Raw genomic sequence first — 23,032 nt, forward strand, 5'->3', positions numbered from 1 at the left:
ATAGAGTATCAACACTTCATGTTTTTTTTTCTTTCAGACAACTGATTTTTAAGGGAATTAAAAAGAACAAAATATTCTTTGACACTTGAAAAAAAAGCAAGCGATCCACAGAGTTTTTCCGGCAAATTTGTTATACATTCACTACTATACTTCTTCTTCCTTTTATTGGATTATGTACAAGGGCCTACTAAGATCTTTCAATTTCAAGCAGTGTCATTACAGGAGCGGATCCAAGAATTCCTTAAAGGAGGAGGGCGGGTGGGGGACGCCTTTACAAAATTAAATTCATTTCTTTTATTTAACAAAAAATGGGGGGGGGGGGGCTGATGCACTCCCCCTGGATCCGCCACTGCATTACATCTGACTAGAATATCATTTTATATCATTGTTGCTCATAATGGACGAAGACATTTCGGGTGACACTTCCGGGGTCTAAAGATTGGGAGTAGGGGCGAGCCCCCTCGCCACCCCCCCCCCCCCCCACCACTCCCCGCCCCGTTCTCCCGGCCCTTGGCCGTATAAAAAAAAAAAAAAAAAAAAAAAAAAAAAATTGTCGATCACCACGAGCGGCGTTCACACTGGTGTGTGTTTTTTTCTTTCGATCAATACAAAAGACTGATGCCAATATAAGCACTCCCACCTTTTCAAAGACAGATATACAAATTTTCATGAAGCCAAAAGCTATTTACATTTCTCAAGGCGACATGTCAAATACACTTTAAAGGAAAACATTTGTACCATATCCTCTAATTAAACAACTTTCCAATAAATCTTCTCGAGGACAATGTCTGGTGTAAATTTAAAGGAATGGTCTATAAGATGAAAACTAAGACAAGAAACACATGTGTAAGGACTGAACTTTACAAAAACACAAAAGAATACTGCAACAAACGACAGAAAATGAGCCAGCAGATATCTTCAAAACCGGGTTGGTGAGGGCGATCCCTTGGTAATGATCAGCCAGAAATGGAAACATCCTGTCCAAATCTTAATGTCGCAAAACAACTTGGCAGTGCTTCTCTTCTCAAGTGGCACAGTGACAAGTCAGGTAGCAGTTGCAGCCCAGGCTTACATTCCTGATGAATAGACTAGACAGTACATTAAACATTGAGAGTGAAATCACACCATGCCGTGTCATGGTGAGCATAACATCCTCCGACCATAATGATTCATTTTACGTGCACAAAATCAGAGGGAGCCTTTTCACAGATTGCATTTTGAGGAAAAAAAACTAACCGGAACCGTCCGTCATATGAGGTTTGTTGCCATGAAGTTCAAGAAACAATTATTATGAGTTCAGAAAATTTGACTGATATAGGCCTAGGCCTCTGAAACTTATAATAGTAAAGAAACAACAAGGTAAGAGGAGTTTTACTCTAACATAGTAATAATTCCAACTGTCCCCACTATCGTGGTGAAACCGTGAGCAATCGTGCACGGGTTCTAGATTTTTTTTTTTAAAATTTGACTCCAATCTTGTCAATCGTGTTGATCGTATCTAGACAAAGTTTGAACGGTAGAAATATATTCTGCGATGTATAAGCCCATATAACTTTCATATGCTCTCTCCCGCCATCTAATACTTTACCATTTCTACCAATCAATGTCGTAATATTTATCTACAGCGTTGCCTATTCTAAGTTACAGATAGGGGTGAGAATTTTTTGAAGACTTTTCAATGAATTCAATCCAATTCAGAAATTTAGACAAACAAGAATGCCATTCACTTTCGCCCATTTTGCAAAACATGCCCTTCTAAAGAATGATATATCTACCTTGTGCTATTGATATTTTTCCAACTCAATTATATCATTTTCTAATTGCTTTTCCTGATTCTTTTCCTATTTCTTTTTAGCTCATGCATATCCTCCAATTTGAGATCATCCCCCTAAAATGTATTTTGAACCGTGCTTCACTGGGCCCTCGTAGTGAACAACCAGGGAGGTGACACCATCTCCCTGGAACAACATTACCTCTTTATGTTGGCACTGCCCGACATAAAAATAATGACTAACTCTTGTCTATCATTATCCCAGCTGTGTCACTGTCCTTGCGAAATACATCTACCAATACACATATACAGGCACAATGGGTCCTGTTTTGTCACGTAGCTAAAGAAGCAAACCTAATACCGATTGTACTTCTTTTTTTTTTAAGAGAGCAAAGCAAAAGTATGATTTCAAAACAGCGTGGAACCTCCTCGTCCATTGAATATCATACACGATACTGATCTTTAATATTCACACAATGAACTTGCGTGTGTGTGTGTGTGTTAATTAGAAGGGTGGGTTTTATTAAGATATACATGTAATATACTTACATTTTTTTCCTATGGTCATTGCTGTACTATTGCCATTTTATCTGTCATATTGAAACCTGAAAATGTATAGTTATTTCAGTTATCTTTAACAGAATTGTTCCCTTATGACATATGTTTGTACAGTAATACCAAAGAGAATTGATGTATTTTGTATTAATTGATTAGAAATGAATAAATATTATTTGATAAATATTATTAAAAAAGAAGAAGTTTGTTTTCAGGTGTATATGGTATATATGATTGCTTATTCCACTAATGTATAATAAGTGTGTTTTGTTTACACATGAAAACCCATCTAAAGTTTGGAAGATCCAGCTCTCAACCATTGTTTATATTAGTCTTCAGCAAGAAGATTTGAAAATAAGAGAATTGCAAACTACAACAAAAATATACAGTGTACCAACATTACCTCTGTGTAAGTCTGATTTCTGCCCAAAGTTGGTGTAGCTTCTCAGACCAGAATGCAAAAAGTGTCTGTTTAATAATCACACATCAAACAAGTTGAATACTCTAGATCTGTGTCCAATTTGATCATAATTTTGATCAGATTTGAAACTGTTACTTTGTCAAGTCTTTCTAGTTGTTGCCTGTCACCATGGTCACCTGAATTGCATCTGTGATTAGATGATGATCCAAAGGCATCAAAATTACTCTGGCTCCTCACTACTCCTGACTGCTACCCCTGTATAGTTATGCTGGAAAAAAAAATCTTTACCAGTGTTCCATGATCAAAGAAACCAACATAATCTCACATATAAAAACACACACATGTACACACATGCACACAAACACACACAGACACAGACACAGACACAGACACAGACACAGACACAGACACAGACACAGACACAGACACAGACACAGACACAGACACAGACACAGACAGACAGACAGACACACAGACACACACACACACACACACATATATTTTACACTGTATGACACACACTCGGGCACACAACACACTGCATTGTACAAACATAGTACATGTATCATTGAATGAGGACATTGTTAAAAAGCTAATAATGTGGTTTCACATTAATTTGCTCATTTTCTATTAATGTGACATTACTGTCCAAGTGTTGAATGCATTTTGCTATGCTGACAAACTGCTATAAATTCAAATGGGTGTATGCCCCATACATGCAATTCATTCATGCAATTTAAAGCAAATCTCAACATTTTATGCCACATGCATTATCTGACATCCTATTCAGCATAACTTTGCCACAATTTCAGCTCAAAAGTATAGTAATTCAGTAACCTTTGTATATCATGCAGGCTAAAGCACAGTGCATGCATCAGCCACAATATTCTTGCCTTTGCTGCCATTTTCACTTTAGTATACAGTCATGTAAATGCATGCCCCATTAGAATTGAATGAATCATTGAACAAGATTACCAATACTGCTCTTCAAAAAGCAGTATAATGTAGTACATAGTGACATTGAATCTACCAGACCTACAAGACATTCTCCCTACTAACTGACACAGTTGACATTAAATTTCAATTATATATATGTTCCCTTTTTCATCATTACACAATATTTACTGAAATGATTATATCGTCGCTGGGGTGACAAGACCTCGTACCTCAAAAATGTCATTTTTTTTTTTTTTTTGGCTTAATGGTCAAATAATGGGTCAAGTGATGTCTTGGCCAAATCTCAACTGTCTTACTCCAAAAATGAAGCCACCATGACATGTCAAAGGAAAGGCTTTCCCATTCACTACAGTGCTTTGGCCGCCATGTTTTTTTGCTCTCCTGAACATTTGACATTTTTGAGATACGAGGTCTTGTCACCCCAGCGACGATATGTTAAATAGTATTCTTGCACTCCATCTTGTAAATACTTTAGTGTGAAACCCATAATGGAAATACTTTTTAATGCCAAAGAAGAATACAATTGTAATACTTGCTATTTCTTTTACAATTTCTTAAAAAAGATACATGATTAAAAACATATCAATGCTGGATGGAAAAAATTTGTCTTGTTAAATTTGATCTAAACCAAAATCATCACAATTCAGTTCATGACATAACATGGCTTTCATTTTACAAATGAAAACAACCTTCTTAGTCTCATATACCCATATCCCTGACCTGTTAGTACCTCGTAGCAGACTCCTTTTTTATTTAATATTAACTGTATACCATTTAATTGGTCAAGTGATACATACAAATGCCAATTTGCCTTTTCTGCATCTCAGATAAAAGTTTCAACCTGTTCCAATTGAAAGAGATTTTTGCTCAAAATTTGTACACATACCTGCTCCCTCACACTGCTACACACTTTCATTTGGTTTTTCTTACATGAAAAGCCTTCCATAATCCCCAAATTATGTTTCTACCCATATACTTGCAGCATTATATTGTTGTAAAATACTGCAGTGACACAATGGCCCAAACTGCAGTAATACAACTTTGAGCTTCTTGAACACCATGCAATCCTCATTGTGTATAGTGGGTACCCTGTACAGGTTTGAGTGTATTTAACGCCATACCATGATCAAAGTAAATATTGCATTTGATAATAGCAACTCCCTGAAATTTTAGAGTTGCTTGAATATCATACAATTCTTAAAAAATAATTATGTATAATGGTGGCTCAATATAACTCCTAGCACAGTATACTCCTGTCATAATAAACACAGTTATAACAAAATTCTTGTTACAACAAAGTAAAATTTCAGGTCTCAAAATTATCATCTACATAAATTATCTTTGTATATTTCACTGATTGGCTTTCATGAAATTTACATACATATAGGGAAAGAAAACCACCGGTCCCAAGGACTTCCTTATGACAGGAATGCACTGTACTTTAAGCACCATGGAATTCTTACAAATAAATCCTGTACAGGAGCAACAGTGGCCTATGAACTGTGGTGGCCCTAAATTCAGATTTGCTTGTCTACACAGAAAAAAAGTCAGTACCATGCATTAACCATCACTTGGATTTCCAGCATACCTTGATTACCCATCACATATTAACACATAGGCTGAAACTCCCTTCTAAAGAAGATGATACAAAATAAAACATACGAAGCTAACATTTAATGCTTACATGTATAGCTTAGGGATTGTTTAAACAAGCATCTTTGGTGTCATTATTCTCTGTGAGAACTCACACCTGTAACTTACTTGGATTCAAATGGCTAATTCTATGGGTGTGAAATTGCAACTAATTATAACCTGTACTCACTTTTCCCCACATTTTACAACTTCTAATATCTTTCAGATAACACATAACATATCAAATTACGGTTGCACTGTCCCGTGTAGGATGAGCAAATTCTGAATTCTGTATGATCAATGAGAGATATACTTGTATAGCTTAAACAAATGAAGGAAAAAAATATCCCTGTACAGTTCATGGAAATTATCTATAGAAGGGAGAGACAAAAAGAATATGAACTCTTTAAAAAGTTCATTGCAATATGTGAAAACTGAAGGAAATTTTTGTATGGTTCATGACGCTTTATAGAGCAGCAGCAGTAGCGGTTGCGGCAAGCTTTTATGCTCACAGGACATAGTGCGGCATGTCGCATCATGGTTCTGGAGTCACGAGAAGTGGAAATTGCTGGTTATGGGCTCAGCATACCCTGGCAGCCGTACTTCATTTTTCATTCCATTTTGGCCACTGAAGATCAGTGAAGGTCCGTGTGTCCATATGATCTATGTAGAGTGTTCCTTGCAAGTGATCATACTCGTGTTGGAGTATCCTTGCTGGGTAACCGCTCACACGCCAAGTGACTGGCTGGGCTTTCTCGTCAAGACCTGTGTTAGATAACAGTAAAGACCAACAAAGAATGGATGATGATGACTTAGAAATAGATGGTCAATATTAACATAATGAAAATTCTCGTCATAGTCAGTCATCAATACATTGATCATAAGACTCGTCTCATTGTGTAAACCCGCACAAACTACCGCATGGTGAAACAGAATATTACTGACTGTTATGTGAAAACTTCAGGTCACTGTTGAGATAGATGCATCAAAAGAACATACATGTAATAAGTCAATCTCTTGCTGTCTATAAAACAAAAGTCTGCTTTCCTGTTCCCAACTGATACCTTTGGTAGAATAATTGTCTTGATGTTTTGGGTGAGTGAAACTTTGTACATTACAGAAATAGTTGTTTTGCCCATATCTCGATTAAAAAAAAAAAAAAAAAAAAAAAAAAACCTCTCATGGTGATCATACAATAATTGACAGTGGAATTTTTGATAAAGATAAAAATCATCTTTCATAAGTTCAACTGATGTTACTTCACTCATTGCCTATTCAAAGACAAGAGAAAATATCTGCCTTACATTTAGAAATACTATTCTTACTCAGAAGAATTTAATCAAATAGCTCTAAATCCAAATATGATCTTTTAATGACAACTACCAGAACTCTCTTTCAGAACTTCATTAATTGTCAGCAAAAAGTGACAATAGATAGTGTTCTGGAATTATCATTTTTTAAATCTCAATACATTGATTTTGTTTCCATCAACTTCCATATCTGCTGAAGGTGAAGTTTTGTTCTTTATTTCACAGTTGTTTAAAATAAGATATCAGTTCATCTGCACAGAAGAAATGTTACACAAGAAATTGATGAATAGATAATCTTAATGACAAGCACTGATCAATATCCTTTCATATATTGCTTCTTTTGTTTAGAGTGAATACCTTTACGTCTTAACAGTATGCTGGTAAGCACCGTAAATAAGGATTACATTAATACATGTAATCATATATCGCAGAGGCTTTGGATCTTAGTGAAATCAAAAACAACCATGCCTGTCAGTACAAATGACTTTTTTCTATTCATGTACATTTATGACCTCCGAACTGGCTTGTTATTCAGACTACAGTGCACTCCCATTATAATGAACATAATAAAACTCTCATTACAACAAAGTAAATATTCAGGTCCCCAAATTATATAACTTTATATACTCCATTGTTTAGCTATATAACAAAATTTCAATATAATGAAAGAAAACTGCCAGTCCTGAGGTCTTCCTTATTACGGGAGTTGCCTGAGCTAAGATATCATCAGCCCTATGAGGAAGTGAACATAAGACAAGAAAGGTTGTACAGTGTAGATGGAAAATCCACACAAGTGGTTGCAAACCATGGCAACACATGAGTTATTAATATTTTACTCTAATTAAGGATATTACTCATGCATGGATAAGTTACAGGTGGGGGGGGGGGGGGGGGCGACGGTGTAACCACTTTTGGGCCCCCCCCACATTTTTTACCCTGGAAGTGGCACTAGAACAGGTTGCGCTGAAGACCCCTTTTTTTTTTGCTTGTTAGCTGATGAAACGCTGAAGTTGCAGCAGAAGTTGCACCGAGGCCGATTTTTTTTATTTCTTGTTAGCTGATGAAACATAGCTGATGAAACCAGAAATATAAAATGCCCCCCCTCCCTTTTAAAAATGTGGCGCTGGCCATGAACTTCTCAAATAATGTTAGTTAAATCTAAGTATAATGTGCTGCAATAGTGCCAAAAGATCCCTCTCCTTTCATCACCTGTGACTTCCACTTCATGGGCACGGGGTGTAGCTGCTGTGAATCCTGTCAAACTCAGGCATCCCTCAGGAAGAACAATTTGTTTGTCAGATGTAACTTTCAGTTGAGGATTCACAAACACTTTCAAGGGCACCACGGCCATCCTCCCTGGCTTTCTGGATGTCCTCTGGGAAGCCCTTGAAGTGTTTCTCGGTGAACTCCATGACAAACACCTGCTTGGCGACACCAATCTGTGGACCGGCCAGGCCCACACCACCTGTCTTTCTCATTACGTCCACCATTCTTTGCACCAGGTCTTGGAAAGGCTTTGTTTTGATCTCCTCTTGGTCCACGGGGGCGCTCTTTCCTCGCAAGACTGGATCGCCAACCTGTGTCACATGATTGTACGGAGGGTACGGCCATTGTGACTCTCCAGAGGTACTTGCGCAGAAGGCGAAAACCTGTTTGGTAGAATGGCTCTCTGACGATGACCCTGCTGATGTATGTGCTGTACTGGACTTCCACAGAAATGTCTGGTTGAAAGGTCCAAGGATGCTGACCTACAAAGAACGGTGATGATGCTTTGTCGTAACATCTGGCCAGATAAGGATTGATGTCTTTATGCCCAATGTCTGTGTGTATAAGAAAAAAAAAAAAAAAAAAAACAGTACCAGGGTGATGGCAGATGATACAAGCCACTGGATGAAATGATGCATTTTCATATCTAAAAACTAACACGAGAACAGGGCATTCCACTCTACACCACTGAGCAATAGTTGACATTACTGTCATATTTGAAGTTTAAATAGCACATCATCATCATATGAACTCTACCACTGACAACCTGACTGCATCCTTTTTCACTTCATGCATATAATCTATATACTGTACCGGTACTGCATTCAATTATCTTTTTATTAAGGATGATAGAAGGTTTCATCACTTACCACGCTATCATCACAGAGAATTTCAGATGGGACTTGTGAAATACTGCAAGCCATGATTAAACAAATTGTGACACAGTCTGGGTTACTCCTACATGAATGTAGACCTATATCTAATGAGCCTTGAAATGATTACCCAGGAGTCATTGTACGTAGTATTTTGCCTCATAATCTACAATATGCTGAGCTAAAGTGCAAGGGCTATAGATAGAGCAACGTCAACTAAAGAGTGCCTGCCCGACCCTCATCAAAGCAGGCCGACACTGTCAATTTCCACCGCTCTGCCCTGTCTGGCTGCTCACACTAGCTTTATATGTGAGTAACTGCGGCTTACTGCTGACGTTGCGGTGAACATTTAACCTACAAGGTACTGATTCACATGCATTACTCACACGAACAGAGAGTGTATAAATCACTGATTTCCGCTTAAGTCATTCGACTCCGATGGGACAACTTGGCCGGAGTTGACTGAACGCAGTTACCCTGTAGTGTCGCACGCAACACGCTTGCCAGTGCGGTTCAAGAGATGGGAGAGCTGTACGCCTGTACGTGAACCACAAAATTTGCGCCCCATCCCAAGATCACCACTATAAAGGGGAATCCCCTGCAGGTCTCCGCGCTGTGGATCAAACGTAAGGATGTAACTGTCCGATTTACTGATTACGAGGGCAAGAATCGACATGACAAATTGAGCTCTTGAGGCACTATAGACCAAAAAGAAACATGATTTTCTTGTAAAACTGATTGCATTCTTTTCTTTCATTTTTTATGCCCATAAACGCATCTTCAGTCTGCTATGCCAAGACTTATTTTTTCGTTTGATAGGATACGTTACTCGCTAGATTATAACCGTATCTCAAATTGGCACGGGTATCTTCTGCGTCACGATCGCTCTTACACGCACGCGAGGCGAGGTGGCTGTGTATCGTATTGTATCGTAATGTGATTTGTGTCTTTACAGTTTACAGGTGCATGCAGGTGTGGTTTACGGTGGTGGGAGTGTTTACACAAATATACAGAACAGATATTTGGGTGGCTCGGCCTGTACCTACGACATCATCAGGCAGTGGTGGTGTTGGTTAGGGAAAATTAGTTTGCTTGTAAGCGTCTGCAGGTGATCCTCGTTTTGTTATCACCGGTGCCTAGCCAAAATATTTTCGATCCTCTGCAAAAGACACAGTAAAGTGGCAGGATTTTTCCTCACGCAAGGACAGTAACAACTGTTAGAAACTACTCACTCTCTGGTAGTAACGTCACAGGTGCTTACTGAGGAACGGAGCACGTTCTGCAGCCTGGTTACCGATAAAAACGTGCGACTGCAGGGATCACTAACCGCAGCCACACACCGCGCCGCCAAGAGACAACCACCCGCCCACACCCACCGATGTAGCATGATGGAGGCTTCCCTCTTTCTCATCATTAGCATTTCCCTTGTTGTGGGGTTCATCTTCATAATCTACATCGTCTCCCCTCTCATTACGCCTCGAAGGCTGAAACTGAAAAAGGCCCATGTTGTGGTAGGGAATGGTTGATATGTTTCTTGCTGCTTTTGCTAAGTATTTACTATTAGTAAGATTGTTTCGAATTCACACTAATCTACTACAGTACAGTTTCTTGTCATGACAGTGCTAATCACACTCACAGTAAAACATACCAAGTAATCATTGACCTTATTATCCTTGTCATGGGGTATACATCACAACAATGATGCATACGTGGTACTCAAAACAGCACTGCAGACAGATGTGCAACTTTTGTGATGACGTCGCATGTCAAATATCATGTGGCCTGACAGGTTTTCTTTGACAACACAATATCAAACTCAAAGTATCTTTCCAGATTACTCGGTATTTAGTTAAATGACCCTTCTCTGACCACTTCCCACAAAGAGAAATATTATCTGTTGGACAGTACCAGGCATTAAGTGTACCCAAGAAGGAGAATAGAGTTGGCTTTGGCTGACGTGTCTTGGTAAATTTAAGGGGCAAACTTGATAGAATGACTGTGACATAGATTTGGAAACAAAGACCAAACATTGCCTTTGTTGAGACTTGAGGTTGCGTGATTGCCTTGAATTTACCTTGAAGTGCCACATCTCCATCTTTACGTAAATAGTTTGCAAGTGTGGCAAGGTTTAGGGAGCTTTGTCATGCATCTAGAACTGTAGATCTATTAAGTACTACCTTGTTTCAGGAGAAATCTGTCATTTGAAAAATTTTTAAGTTACTATGAAGTTTAAGTTTACTGTCAATTCAACTTTAGTCCTTTTTTGTTTTGTTTTTTTAGTGAGGTGTTCAGCTGCTGAAATGTTTACATTATAAAGAATATTGATTTGCTATGCATGGAGTTGATAGTCATTGGCTACAATACATGTGTGTTGCCATCAGCCTATCATGCTCATGTGTTTGCTACTTTCTTTCTGCTTTGTCCCTTTTTTTTTTTTTTTTGCAGATTACTGGGGGATCAAGTGGCATAGGGAAGGCTGTGGCGGCAGAGGTGTTGAGACAAGGAGCTAGTGTGACGCTGCTGGCAAGAAATCAGGTTTGCTGGTCCTGTCTATTTTGAACAACATGTTTAAAACCCATTGAGGTGGAGTCCCGAGTATACTCGGGCAAGTGTCTATAGGAAATGCATGTTGTAGCAAAATCAGCCCGTCCTCAACTGGTTAAGACATGTTCGTGCAAAAGACACTGAATTGTCAATCAGATAGACTTTTCACAAGACACCTTAATTCCCATAGTCAATGGGTTTCTTTTGGTGCCTTTACTTTTCAGTGGCAGCAGCATCTTAACTCTTTTATGTGCCATGGTGTACACCCCCTGTGTGCCACATTATTCTGAGACACCAATGCAGTTATGCTCTAAGAAGACATTCTGTTTTTCAAATCTATGTATTTTTCATATCTTTCTGTTAAAAGCTGGATATGCAGTGTGCAAAGTTGTAGGAATATGCCAACACTTGCTTTGATGTAAATTGTATGACAAATGTGTCATTGCTTTACTTTCAAATCACCTGTAGCTAATTACTGTAAATGCGTGACTTTTGCACTCAACAAGAGTAACAGAAACTTAGGATTTACATGCAAATCCAGTAGGGAGCACTGCTTGCTGGTCAATCGCCACATAAACTGCAAGCTACATGTGAGGGGAACGGATTCACGAGAAACACTTTCGTTGTACTGTGGCATTTGGCGATTTATGAATCGGTTTGGGCGGGTTTGTGCATTTTAGCAGAATATGCAAAGTTGGCACGCTGTCGACTGAGTCGGGTGTGGGAACACAGCACATAAAGAGTTAATTCACAACCAAAGCCAACTCTCAAAAGGCAAAGTGGGGAAATTATCTGTCACTCAAAAATACCAAAGATGAGCTTTGACCAGTGCTCAAGGACCACATGAACCTGGTCTATAGAATTTGGTTGATGTGTTCACTGTCACACTGTAACCAATCTACAATACAGTGCCTTATTATTTGCGAATCAGTAGATGTTATCTCACAATACCAAGTAACAAGTTAACCCTCTAGACTTTACTCTGAAAGAAAGAACTGTAATGCTTTCCAACAAGAACTTGCTTTTGTGACATCAGTATTATGCATTCTTTGTGAAACTTTGTTTGTGTATTTTATTTTGCTGAGCTGTCTTGGCATGATATTAAATCAATTTAGTTGATGGAGGAAGGGGAACTCTACCATTTCCCCAGGGTCAGCCTAGTGAGTGTGTTGTCATTCTGTTTGAAAACAGAAACAAACAAAAAGAAAACACCAGCCTATGAACAAGTTGAAACTGATTCACAATAGACTGGGATTTCCTGGATTTGTCAACATATTTAACAAGGAGGCCAGCAAATGGTCAAATCTTAGCAGGAATACAGGGGCTGTACTGTACTGGGGCTGTATTCTAAAAACACTTAGGAGCTACAATTTTCCTATCTACAAGACTAAAAATACGAATTTCCCAGATTGGTAGTCTGAAACCACGCATGAATTGTGATTCTGTGAGACTGACAAAAATCTCCCCAATTCTCATGGCAAATTATACATTGTAAAGATCGTAAGTTGATATTGTGAAATTCAAACAAATTAAAATATATGCTAAGAAGTAAGATCAAAACATCATGGTCAGAGATGCCAAGTTCAAAATACTTTTATGAGTGAGATTTTTATAACTCGGCGTCTCGGCGCTCGCGCGCATGCGCACGCGAACGCGAACGAGATGGGTGTCCCCCTCCCATGGTAGGGAGCTTTTTTAAATTATTAGCTCTGAATGATGCGATCTGGTGCATACTTAAGTGACTATTTTTTACTGATTTTGAAAGGCAAAAGGGAAATATACCTTCAATTGCAACTATCACTTTTATCCTTTGAGCTATGCTCCTTATTTTTGGCCCAAATTGCAGACTTCACCAGATGCGTGAGAAAAATGGGTGCCATGCGTGAGATCGTGAGACAGACCCTAAATGCTTGAGTCTCACGCAGAATGCGTGAGACTTGGTAGCTCTGCATGGTTTCTTCTCGTAGAGGGTAATGCATTGCAGCAGTTAATTTCTTGCACAATCTGCTTATTGGCATTGGCATTAGCATTGTCGCTTTATTGTAGCCCCCTTAGTTCCAAATACAGCACTTAATATAATGAATCATTAACCCGTTGAGGACGGTTGGATTTTGCTACAACACGCATTTCCCATAGACACCTGCCCGAGTATACTCGGGACTCGTCCTCAACGGGTTAAAAAGAAAATAAAAACAACCCAATATGTAACACATGTATGGTAGAACTCATTTAATGATCACAAACCATGCTTACTCTTTAACTCAATGTGCAGAATAGTATTAAAGTGTGCATGAAGATTACACATTACATACAATGCACACATCTCCCTCTCTCTTTTTTCGGAAGAAGATTATAAGAATTATTGTCGAGCCCACCGGAGGTACAGAGAGACTAAGGGATCACCTCCGGCGTCTGTCCGTCCGTCGTTCGTATGTCGTCTGTCCGTCGTCACAGATGGGGTCAACGAACTTTTAGGGCCCAATGTTAAGTTTTTACAGCACGTTTCGATTATGGCTCATAACTTTTGATGTATAAGTCCGTTTGTTACCAAACTTGGGTGGTAGATGTCCCTTGGGGAGTTGAAGGTCACCACAAGGTCAAAGGTCATAGGCGGGGTCAATGAACTTGCGGGATTTAGCAAAACATTAATTTCTTCTATGCGAATGGGTGAGACACATTTTGGCACTTGCCTTGTTTTACATGCAAGCATCTCATGGGTGGTGCATGGTATTGCAAAGCCATGGCAGACTTAACATTTTCATGATTATTCCAAGAAAACATCTTCATACAATTTAAGAAAAAAAGGTTAATGGCTGTTTATTTCAGGGGCTTCTTGCTTGTACATTTACAACATTGTTTGTCTGTTTGTTTGCATTTTCTTTTTTTCTTTCTTTTTATAGGAGAAATTGAAGCAAGCCAAACAAGATTTGGAGAAGTACATCATTGACAAAGGGTACCAGGTAGGTCATTGTTAAGATGACTTCTGTGATTATCTGAAGACAGGTGAGCAGTGATGTGGGTGCTGTATGGTGTTGTCAGCCTCTACATTGTATAAATACGATTAAAAACCTCAGATATTTCTCTTATTTATTCAGTGATGTAGTGGTGTATAACATGTGTCCATGGTTTAGATTTTTATTGCCTATTCTTGGGCTCTGTATGCAGCTAGGGACAGTCTAGGTTGTTTTGAACTGAATGTGCCAGAAATTAAAAGGGCTCTAGCATTGTATAACATCTCAAAATGTTTGTGCTATATTCAGCATTAAACATGTATATATTTTACAGACAACATCTGTTTAATGGCATAAATAGTACGATTTGAACATTAATTTGTTGTGTGAATTTGCCTCCAGAAAATTCTGTGCATATCAGTGGATGTAGCAAAGGACTATGGATCTGTGGAACAAGCCATACAAAAGGTATGATGCAAACTGCTGGAGGTTTTGATGATAAACACGACCAAATTGGACCAAAAATTTGTTCACTTTATCTTTGCGAATAGGCTGATTTACTCAAGTATTCGTATTTACAGAGGTACATGTGGTTTTTTTTTTTCATACTTTACTAACTAATCATTCAGTCGAGCTACTCCTAGTTGAATACATTTCAGTATTTGGAATCCAGTGTGCATTCATTTTTTATCATTGCAGTGTAAGTTTGCCTTGATTGAGCTTTCTATAATTGTCAGGACCAACTTTACTTAGAAGTGTATGGCATGTGTAGGAGTAGTACTTGAAATCCGGTATGCCAGTTGACCAGCCTATAATCATGACAATCCACTTGAAGGCTGTTCAAAAGAGTAAATAAACAGTGCTAATGGTGATATTGAGAATGTAAGCGGATCTTGATGGGTCCTTGGTAAATATTATCATATTTTTGATGCAGTGAATCCATAATGTAATAACAATCTTACATGCAAAACCCCTTAATTTTTTTTTTTTTTCATTCTTACACTGTTGGTGCATTTCTCTGTGTGGGGGTATCTGTTGCATTTCTGCCGAGGCAGATGTCTCACATGATTTTTTTTAAAAAAAATTTGTCAATGTAGATTTCCCATAATGGCTGTCAGCATATGTCATGGTGTGGAAACCAGATAGATTTTCACATCAAGTCTTTCCATAAGCTCAATAATGCAAGTACAATGCAATTACTCAATCATGACAGTGCCAGTTTGCTTGTGTTTACATTTTTCAGTCGGTGGAAGTGATTGGGCCCTGTGACATGTTGATCAACAGTGCAGGAAAATCAAGTGCTTTAGCATTCGAAGACTTGGATGTATCAGAATTCAAGGTATCTTTAATTTATCAATAAAAATAATGAGAGTTATATGCAATATCTTGCACTGTCCACTGAGAGATCCAAGTTATCAAGAAAATAAAGACCGTGATCAAACAAGGTATCAGTCTCAGAAAGTTTCCAATTAACTGAACACTATTCAGCAAATTAATAACACTCAGAGAAATTTTTTGTATCATGTTTTTCCAAATGATGAAATTTGATTACTAAATCTTATGGTCACCTTGGATGTCAGTAAAATTGTAACAACACTTTAACAGAAAGCCAACAACATGATAAAGTTAGACTTTTCAGTGAAGTATCATTGTAATGTTGAGGCCAGTGTTAATCTGTATAATATGAGTTTTTGTGTGTGTTAGTGTGTCTTGTCCTGAAAATCTCTTACCTGACTTTTTAATGTGTAGTGTTTTGATTTGTAAAACATTTTGACAATAAACATTCTATGAGGTCTGTGTGTGAGAAAATTGTTCAATTCCTGATTCTTTACAAAAAGTTGATGTGGAGAATGGACTTCAGAAAATTTATTTATGATTACAATAACACCATATTTTAGTATTTCTGTGTGTCTGTGCTAAGAGCAATCACATGTTTGAATGTCTTATGTCATATTTATTTAGCTTAAAGAAAAAGGAAGGGACCTATTTACAGCCAGTGAATAACCCGAGGTTTGGCTGGAAATGACCAGAAGTAATTGCATAGCTGCTATAAGAAGTGATTGATATTTGTCTGCATAGACATACTATACTGAAAACTACTGTCGCACGACTTCTTTTCCCTCTACAGCAAGATATGGAAGTTAACTATCTAGGTTCAGTGTACACGACGCGAGCGGTGCTTCCGTACATGAAGAAGCAGCAGTGTGGACGCATCGTCTTCATCTCATCCCAGGCGGGGCAGCTTGGTCTCTATGGTTACACATCCTACAGCGGCTCAAAGTTTGCCCTGAGAGGTTATGCAGCAGCATTGCAAATGGAGGAGGACTATGAATGCTGATATTTTTAACATATTTTTGTAGCCTTTTCTCCTTAATATTATGATCTGAATGCTGCAGATGATTACAGATATTTTGATGTCATTTGTTCCTACCTGTGACATCTCCCTGCTTCTACCACATCTTCATGAATGTCTTGTGTGCAACTTATGGTTGATATTGATATGCAAACTATACATGGTCTTACCAAGCATTTTAAACAGTACACTCCCTTTGTAATGACTACAGTTATAGTGAAATTTTCGTTACAATGAAATCGAAAATTCAGGTCCAAAAAGTCATTATCTAAATGTCTTTAAATATACTTTATTTGTACAGCTGTAATAGAATTTCAATTTTTTTAGAAAAACTGCTGGTCCAGAGGACTATGTTTCCAAGGGAGTGGCCTGTATGTTGTTACATTCGCTACCAGTGTTTTCTCACAGAAATAGTAATCAATAGCTGTTCGACCATTATGTCCGTGGTACAGTGTTTGTTATCAATGTGTCATTGTTTGCATTTGAAACATACAGAAGAAATAAAAGCTGCTTTCACTAAAAATGAGAAGAAGAAAAGGGCAAGATAAGAAATATACTGTATGTCTGTATTTCCCATATGTTTTAGAATGTTTACTGTGATGCAGCAAACTTTTTCACATTCTCCATGCACCATCCAGTTGAGCAATTAGTCAGTTAGATAGCATTTATTCTTATCACTGCTGAAATGTAAAAGGGCATTTGACTTTATCCTTTATGGGTTTTTATTTACTTGTGCACTCCATGATGTGTTTGGAAAAGTGAAATAAAGAAAAAAAGGAGCATTTCTTAGATTGCTAGTGAAAGGCTTGCATTGGGCATTGGTGCAAATGGAACAGCTTTAATTCATATCAGTGTAACACATACACTGTATCTCCAATTCAGTAGAACATTTTGTCATGTAAATAAACAACATGTATCCTTTGGTGGTTGTGCAGGGTTTCATAAATAATACTGGTTGTTTCCTTCGTGTTGATTTCAGGTCAAGCCCTACAACATCTATGTGACCCTCAACTTCCCTCCAGACACTGACACACCCATGCTGCAGGCTGAAATGGAGACACAGGTGAGTGAGATTAGTGGACATAGCATGGTCTCTGTCACAAAATCACTCGCCAAAGTTTTCAAGCCACATTAACCCGTTGAGGATGAGTCCCAAGTATGCTCGGGCAGGTGTTTATGGGAAATGTGTGATGCAGCAAAATCAGTCCGTCCTCAACTGCTCAACAGGTTAATATAGGCTAACCCATATTTGCAGTCCAGTGGGATATACCAGCTGCAGCTTCCTGGGAATATACCAGCTGCAGCTTCCAGGAAATGTGTCAATCTGCTCTCCTCTTTGTAAAAGATTGTTGCCTCCTTTTATTTTTATTTTTTCCTTGTTTGTTTGTTTGTTTGGTTTTTGTTTTTTTGTTTTTTTTTTGGGGGGGGGAGAGTTAGCAGAAATCCTTGAGCTTCTGCGCTTTACTGGACAAAGGTGAGCAGTGTTCAATTCACCTCTGGAAGCTTTGACATGGAGTGTTGGTATCTTAAGTTTGTCTCTGAAATTAAATCTTTGTTGTTTCTTTAAGGGAAGATTACACAGGAATTAAAATTACCATTGTTTTGAGCAACCACTGTAAATAATTTCGGTGTCCATTTTCCATAAATACACAGTCACTAATGATACATCTTATAAATTAAATGCAAGTTTGTAGCAGTATACCAAGTATGTTAAATTCTGATGGTTTGTTTGGTTGATAGAGTCAGTATATCATGTCTTAGGACTTAGGAGCTGATGGTAAAGTGCCTCAACTTATTTGATTCTTAGGATGCTATGTTTAGACGCAGTTGAGTATGTGTCCCTGAATGATGTAATATTCTGTGTTTAATCATCCCACCTCTCAGCTCTAAGACATCTGATATACTATAAATAAATTTATGTGCTTGTACTTGGTGACATATTTTGATGTCTTTAGCATGATAATATCACAGTTAAGAGAGAAAGAGAGAAAAAAAAGCCAAAAACACCAGTCTATTTTATTGTTTGTCCTTCCTCTTGACAGCCTGAAGAAACCAGACTGATTTCAGAGACATCTGGACTCTATCAAGCACATGATGTGGCAAAAATCATTGTCCGAGATTCCCTTGTAAGTTTTACTCTCTGACACAATCTTCTTCGGTGTTTCACTAAACTTGCCTTTTCCAGTGCTGTCATATTTATGATCTATCTTTGGTTTCTCCTCACAAGAGCATGAAATTTTATGCATTTATATGTTTTTTTCTTGTTAGCTGTGTTGATGTGTCAGTGTATTCTACTTTAAGATACTAGGTGATTGTGCGTGCATGTTATGTAAATTCAATGTGTATTGTATGTAAGTCCACCTCTTTTGGGATTATTCTAATACAAAATGAGATGTCCAATCAGATTTAGATATGATAGCACTTATGACTCTTTGATTGGCCTTACCAGCCTGAACTGTGTAGTTAGAAAATTTTGATTATAATTATATAAGGCACAGATGTGTGATCAACATTTTATATATCTAAAGTAAAGAAGGTCCCTGTACTGTATTTGTGTAGAAATGTATTCAGATGGAATAGTGCAACTTCAAAGCAGCTTGCCAGGATAGACCATCCGAGGAACCTTGGAAAAGTGTTGCCAGTTTGTTTTAGTCCCTCCTTGTATTAAAAAAAATACACATCAAAAAGACAAGTCCAAGATATAGCAAGTGCAAGACATACAATATGTTGAGAACAGCAACCCAGAATTGGTATTTGTAGGTATTTCAGTGTTTTGCTGATAATTACTTTCTGCACAGAATGCAGTGTTCCTCAGCTATGTAGGTATGGATGGATACATGCTCTCGATTCTGACGTGCGGAATGTCGCCCGTCACTTCCATGATGGTTGGAGTCCAACAGGTGAGGACAGCCCTCAGATAGACACTGTAACATTTTCGTGGTACACTTCCATGGAGCAAGATTTGGAATGGTTGTATTTGGGTCAGTCCATGGGGTTGGATCATCTTTTGTGACATACTCGAACTCAAAATCCAGGCCTCATTAAAACCAAGCAAATATCTGCCAGTGATGACTTCAGAAAGAAAATGGTATCCCACCAAGTTTTACTGCTCAAGTATCTTGGGTATCACAATTTTAGACCAGAGAATTTATTGTTAAGTGTTACATAAATGTGAATTCCGTGTAATGGAGGTAAGCAAGTTAATTTGCAGGCAGTGCAGCAAATCCATGAAAGATTTCTGATTTAAATATGCATCTCTATAGTAAGAGGCAAAGTTCATATTGACACAGCAAAACTTAACCACATTGGAAATGATCTTCATTGTGAAATGGAAAAGTTGATACCTCTATTACATGGACATCGTGCCATTTGTTAACCCAAACTGATGGACTGACCGATTTGTTCACCTAGGCTGCACTGATTGTCCCCATAATTCATGATGAATAAGTACATGCAAATTTCTTTCTGTACACTGCTGTGAGGGACCATTAGACGTGAAAGTTAGGTAGTCACCAAGCATGGCATGCTCACAAAAGAGCTGTAACTGCAGGTTATATGCAACTTTCCTTCCTCTTCCTTATATTTGACATTTTGGGTACCATATATTAATCATGATATTCACATCCTGCTGTAACACACTAATTTCGCCAATATTGCGAGAGCCAAGATTCATGAAAGTACGATGCATGCAAAAGTTCTTGTCTACTCTATATGCATTGAAAACCAGGGGTGAATCGCGAAAATTTCATGCTGTGAATATTTCTGGTTTTACAGTATTTTGGGGAGTTTATTGTGGTTTTTTTTCTCAGAATGTTAGATAGAAGACAATATTTATCCAGTGAAGACAAACTTGCATTTGACTTCCAAGCTAATGCTCCATTTTGAGCAATTGATTATTGTAAATTTTTCGTCATCATCATTATTGTTATGCTGTGTGTGTGTGTTTGTTTGTTTGTTTGTTTTTGTAATCACCAGTGAGTTCTGCATCTTTTTCATGAAATATGTGTGTTGGTTGATACCTTGGTAGGTCGCCTTTATGGGTCTGTTCAGAGTCATCTCGCACCTGTACATCGGCAGCTTCGACAGGATCATCAGAAAATGCAAAGAACAGCGGGAAGCCAGATTGGAAGACGCCAAGGACAAATGAATGCTTTCAATCTTCACTTTATTCATGGATTTTGTCTGTGTGTGCTGACTTCCATTCAGCACAGAGAAAGAAGGCGATGCAATGATTCAATGTAAAGTCTTCATTCCAGTCAATACTAACAAGGACATACGTGTACCAAGGTAATGAAGTCCATGCTACTGCGGTTAGCAAATCAGAGCTCTCCTCCTAATTGAGCCTTGATAGTCCATACATTGTGTGATGTCATTCTTTGACAGGCCTGTGTGTCATGTGTTTTGTGGTGTGTGAAGTTGACTCTAGTTAACTCAATAGTGTTGAAGTGAAAGTGATGTCGGAACAATCAAAAAGGTGGTTTTGTGTGTGTGTGTGTGTGTGTGTGTGTGTGTGTTATGATTTCGTCAAATGCCATGTGCCTTCCTGTGGACCATTTCACACAGTCATAATTGTTTTCAGAGAATTTTGACTCTTTGTTTTGGTAGATTTATCTGTGCCTTGTAATCTCTTAGGCACACTGTGTTGCTCTTATAGCAGCCCAGAGAAGTGCTTCAACATGGTCTTCAGATGAAATTGGGGTGACAATATGGGGGTGAAATGTGATAATAGATGCTAAGGACTTTGATTCACACTGCTCAAAGACAACAGATTGTTGAAGGGCTGACCATTGTATATGGAAAGTAGAAGTGAAATTTGAATGTATAAACTCAGAGGGATTGAATTCATCCCACTCAAACAGAGCAGAGTGTGAAGGACAGGGTACAATTTATGTACAGTATGCAAATATTCTCTGAGAGTACATATATCTGTCTGTCAGACCAAAGAGGGAGCCCTGCTCCCTTGGCCATCTCAACAAGAGAATCAATTGTCTTCATGTATCTATACGAGCTGTCACAAAAGTTGTCAGCCAAAACCTTTTTCTAGGAGTAAGTGAGGTGCACAGTGAAGAATTTATGGTTGATTCTCTGTTCAAACTTTAATTTGACCAAAGTAGCGATCTCTCTTGTATAGCTTCTTTTTTTTTTTTTCAGTGCTGTACGTTAGATTTAGTCCATTGGAATTTCACAACAGTCATCATCACCTGTTGCGTTCACAAATATTTGTTGGTCATTTTCTTAATTCATTTAGATTTCTAACTGCCAGGCTCAGTGTTTTCCTGTCCATCCCCGAAATGGAAAGAAGTAGATGAGAGGATTGAACTGTTAAGCATTTCTTCATTTATCTCGAGTCACATGTTCCCAAAGATTATACTGCTATATTTTCATACTATAGTGCCTTTAGTGCAATACTTTTGTGCTCCAAGGTTTGGTTACTCGTGATTTGAATACAATGGCAATTGATGGCACTCACACTTGATGAATGCATCCAAGGCCAGTGAGAGCATAAATCATGTAGTCGCTTGACTAAGCATATTGACAATTAAGTTGTACTTTGACAGATAAGCTGTGCATTTTCCCCAATGCCCATCCATGTAAATTTGCTGTAAATGTAGAGGATCAATTAAGAGGAATTGTCTTTTGAGAAGGAATATGAAACAGTAGGCACATGTGAAGTTTGAACCAACATCCTTTGTTTGTACAACAATGAGACAATGTTGAGACTGAATCATTTTTAAGTTTGTGCTTTAGAAGGAAAATCAATCATTTTGAAATACTGGCAAACGTTTTTATTTTTTATTTTTTGGTCCTTTCCTGTACTCTAATAGGCTGTGAGGACTTGCTGGGAAAAGTTTACATGATTCCTTCCATTAGCAACTCCAGTTCATCCATACCTATTTCTTCTTTTAAAAAATACAAACAAACAAGCAAACAAGCAAACAAACAAAACCAAAAGAACCCTGTCACAAAACATAGCAAAATTCAATGAGATATCTCAGCAGATAATGCCGCCTTCTTTTTCTTCTTTTTTGTGTTCTTTTTTACTATGATTCAGTGAGTACCGGCACACATAATCAGAGACATTTATGCAATAAACAAACAAAACAGCAACTTTTGATGCATACCTTGTATCAAGGGATTGAAAGCTTGGAGATACATTTTGTGTAGAAAAATGTCCTCGATTGAAGAAAGTCCCAGATGTAGAAACATGAATACATTTGCTTGAGATTCTATGAAACTGTCAGTGGTCATTGCCAGTGGTATATGTAAAACAATGACAACAACAAAACACTTCATGGATTTTGGTCTGCTTAGCAACATAGGACTGATGCCATCATAGCTAATGAATGAATCACTAAAGATAGTCACTTGACCTTGCTACAGGCCAAAACCAAGTTCTCCA

General features: G+C 38.1%; 1 protein-coding gene and 1 pseudogene across 1 annotated transcript; one reads left to right on the top strand and one right to left on the bottom strand.

Moving 5' to 3' along the window:
• Positions 1-5,718: 5,718 nt before the first annotated feature.
• On the bottom strand, positions 5,719-10,171 carry LOC139718377 (peptide deformylase, mitochondrial-like; annotated as a pseudogene).
• LOC139718335 (3-dehydrosphinganine reductase-like) lies at positions 9,826-20,899 on the top strand. Its single transcript, XM_071629813.1, has 10 exons — positions 9,826-10,295; positions 11,230-11,319; positions 14,229-14,288; positions 14,682-14,747; positions 15,523-15,618; positions 16,408-16,597; positions 17,610-17,695; positions 18,675-18,758; positions 19,431-19,532; positions 20,660-20,899. The coding sequence occupies exons 1-10, from the start codon at positions 10,170-10,172 to the stop codon at positions 20,777-20,779; spliced, it is 1,020 nt and encodes a 339-aa protein (XP_071485914.1). The 5' UTR covers positions 9,826-10,169; the 3' UTR covers positions 20,780-20,899.
• Positions 20,900-23,032: the final 2,133 nt, after the last annotated feature.

The sequence above is a fragment of the Diadema antillarum genome, unplaced genomic scaffold (genome assembly GCF_040938485.1).
Source record: "Diadema antillarum isolate AM-2024a unplaced genomic scaffold, OU_Dant_1.0 scf00000093, whole genome shotgun sequence".
NCBI classification, from domain to species: Eukaryota; Metazoa; Echinodermata; class Echinoidea; order Diadematoida; family Diadematidae; genus Diadema; species Diadema antillarum.

Coding starts and splice junctions, on each gene's coding strand:
- LOC139718335 (XM_071629813.1), top strand. CDS start 10,170: ATGATGGAGGCTTCCCTCTTTCTCATCATTAGCATTTCCCTTGTTGTG. Junction 11,320..14,228: donor CGCTGCTGGCAAGAAATCAG/GTTTGCTGGTCC, acceptor TTCTTTTTATAG/GAGAAATTGAAGCAAGCCAA. Junction 14,289..14,681: donor TCATTGACAAAGGGTACCAG/GTAGGTCATTGT, acceptor ATTTGCCTCCAG/AAAATTCTGTGCATATCAGT.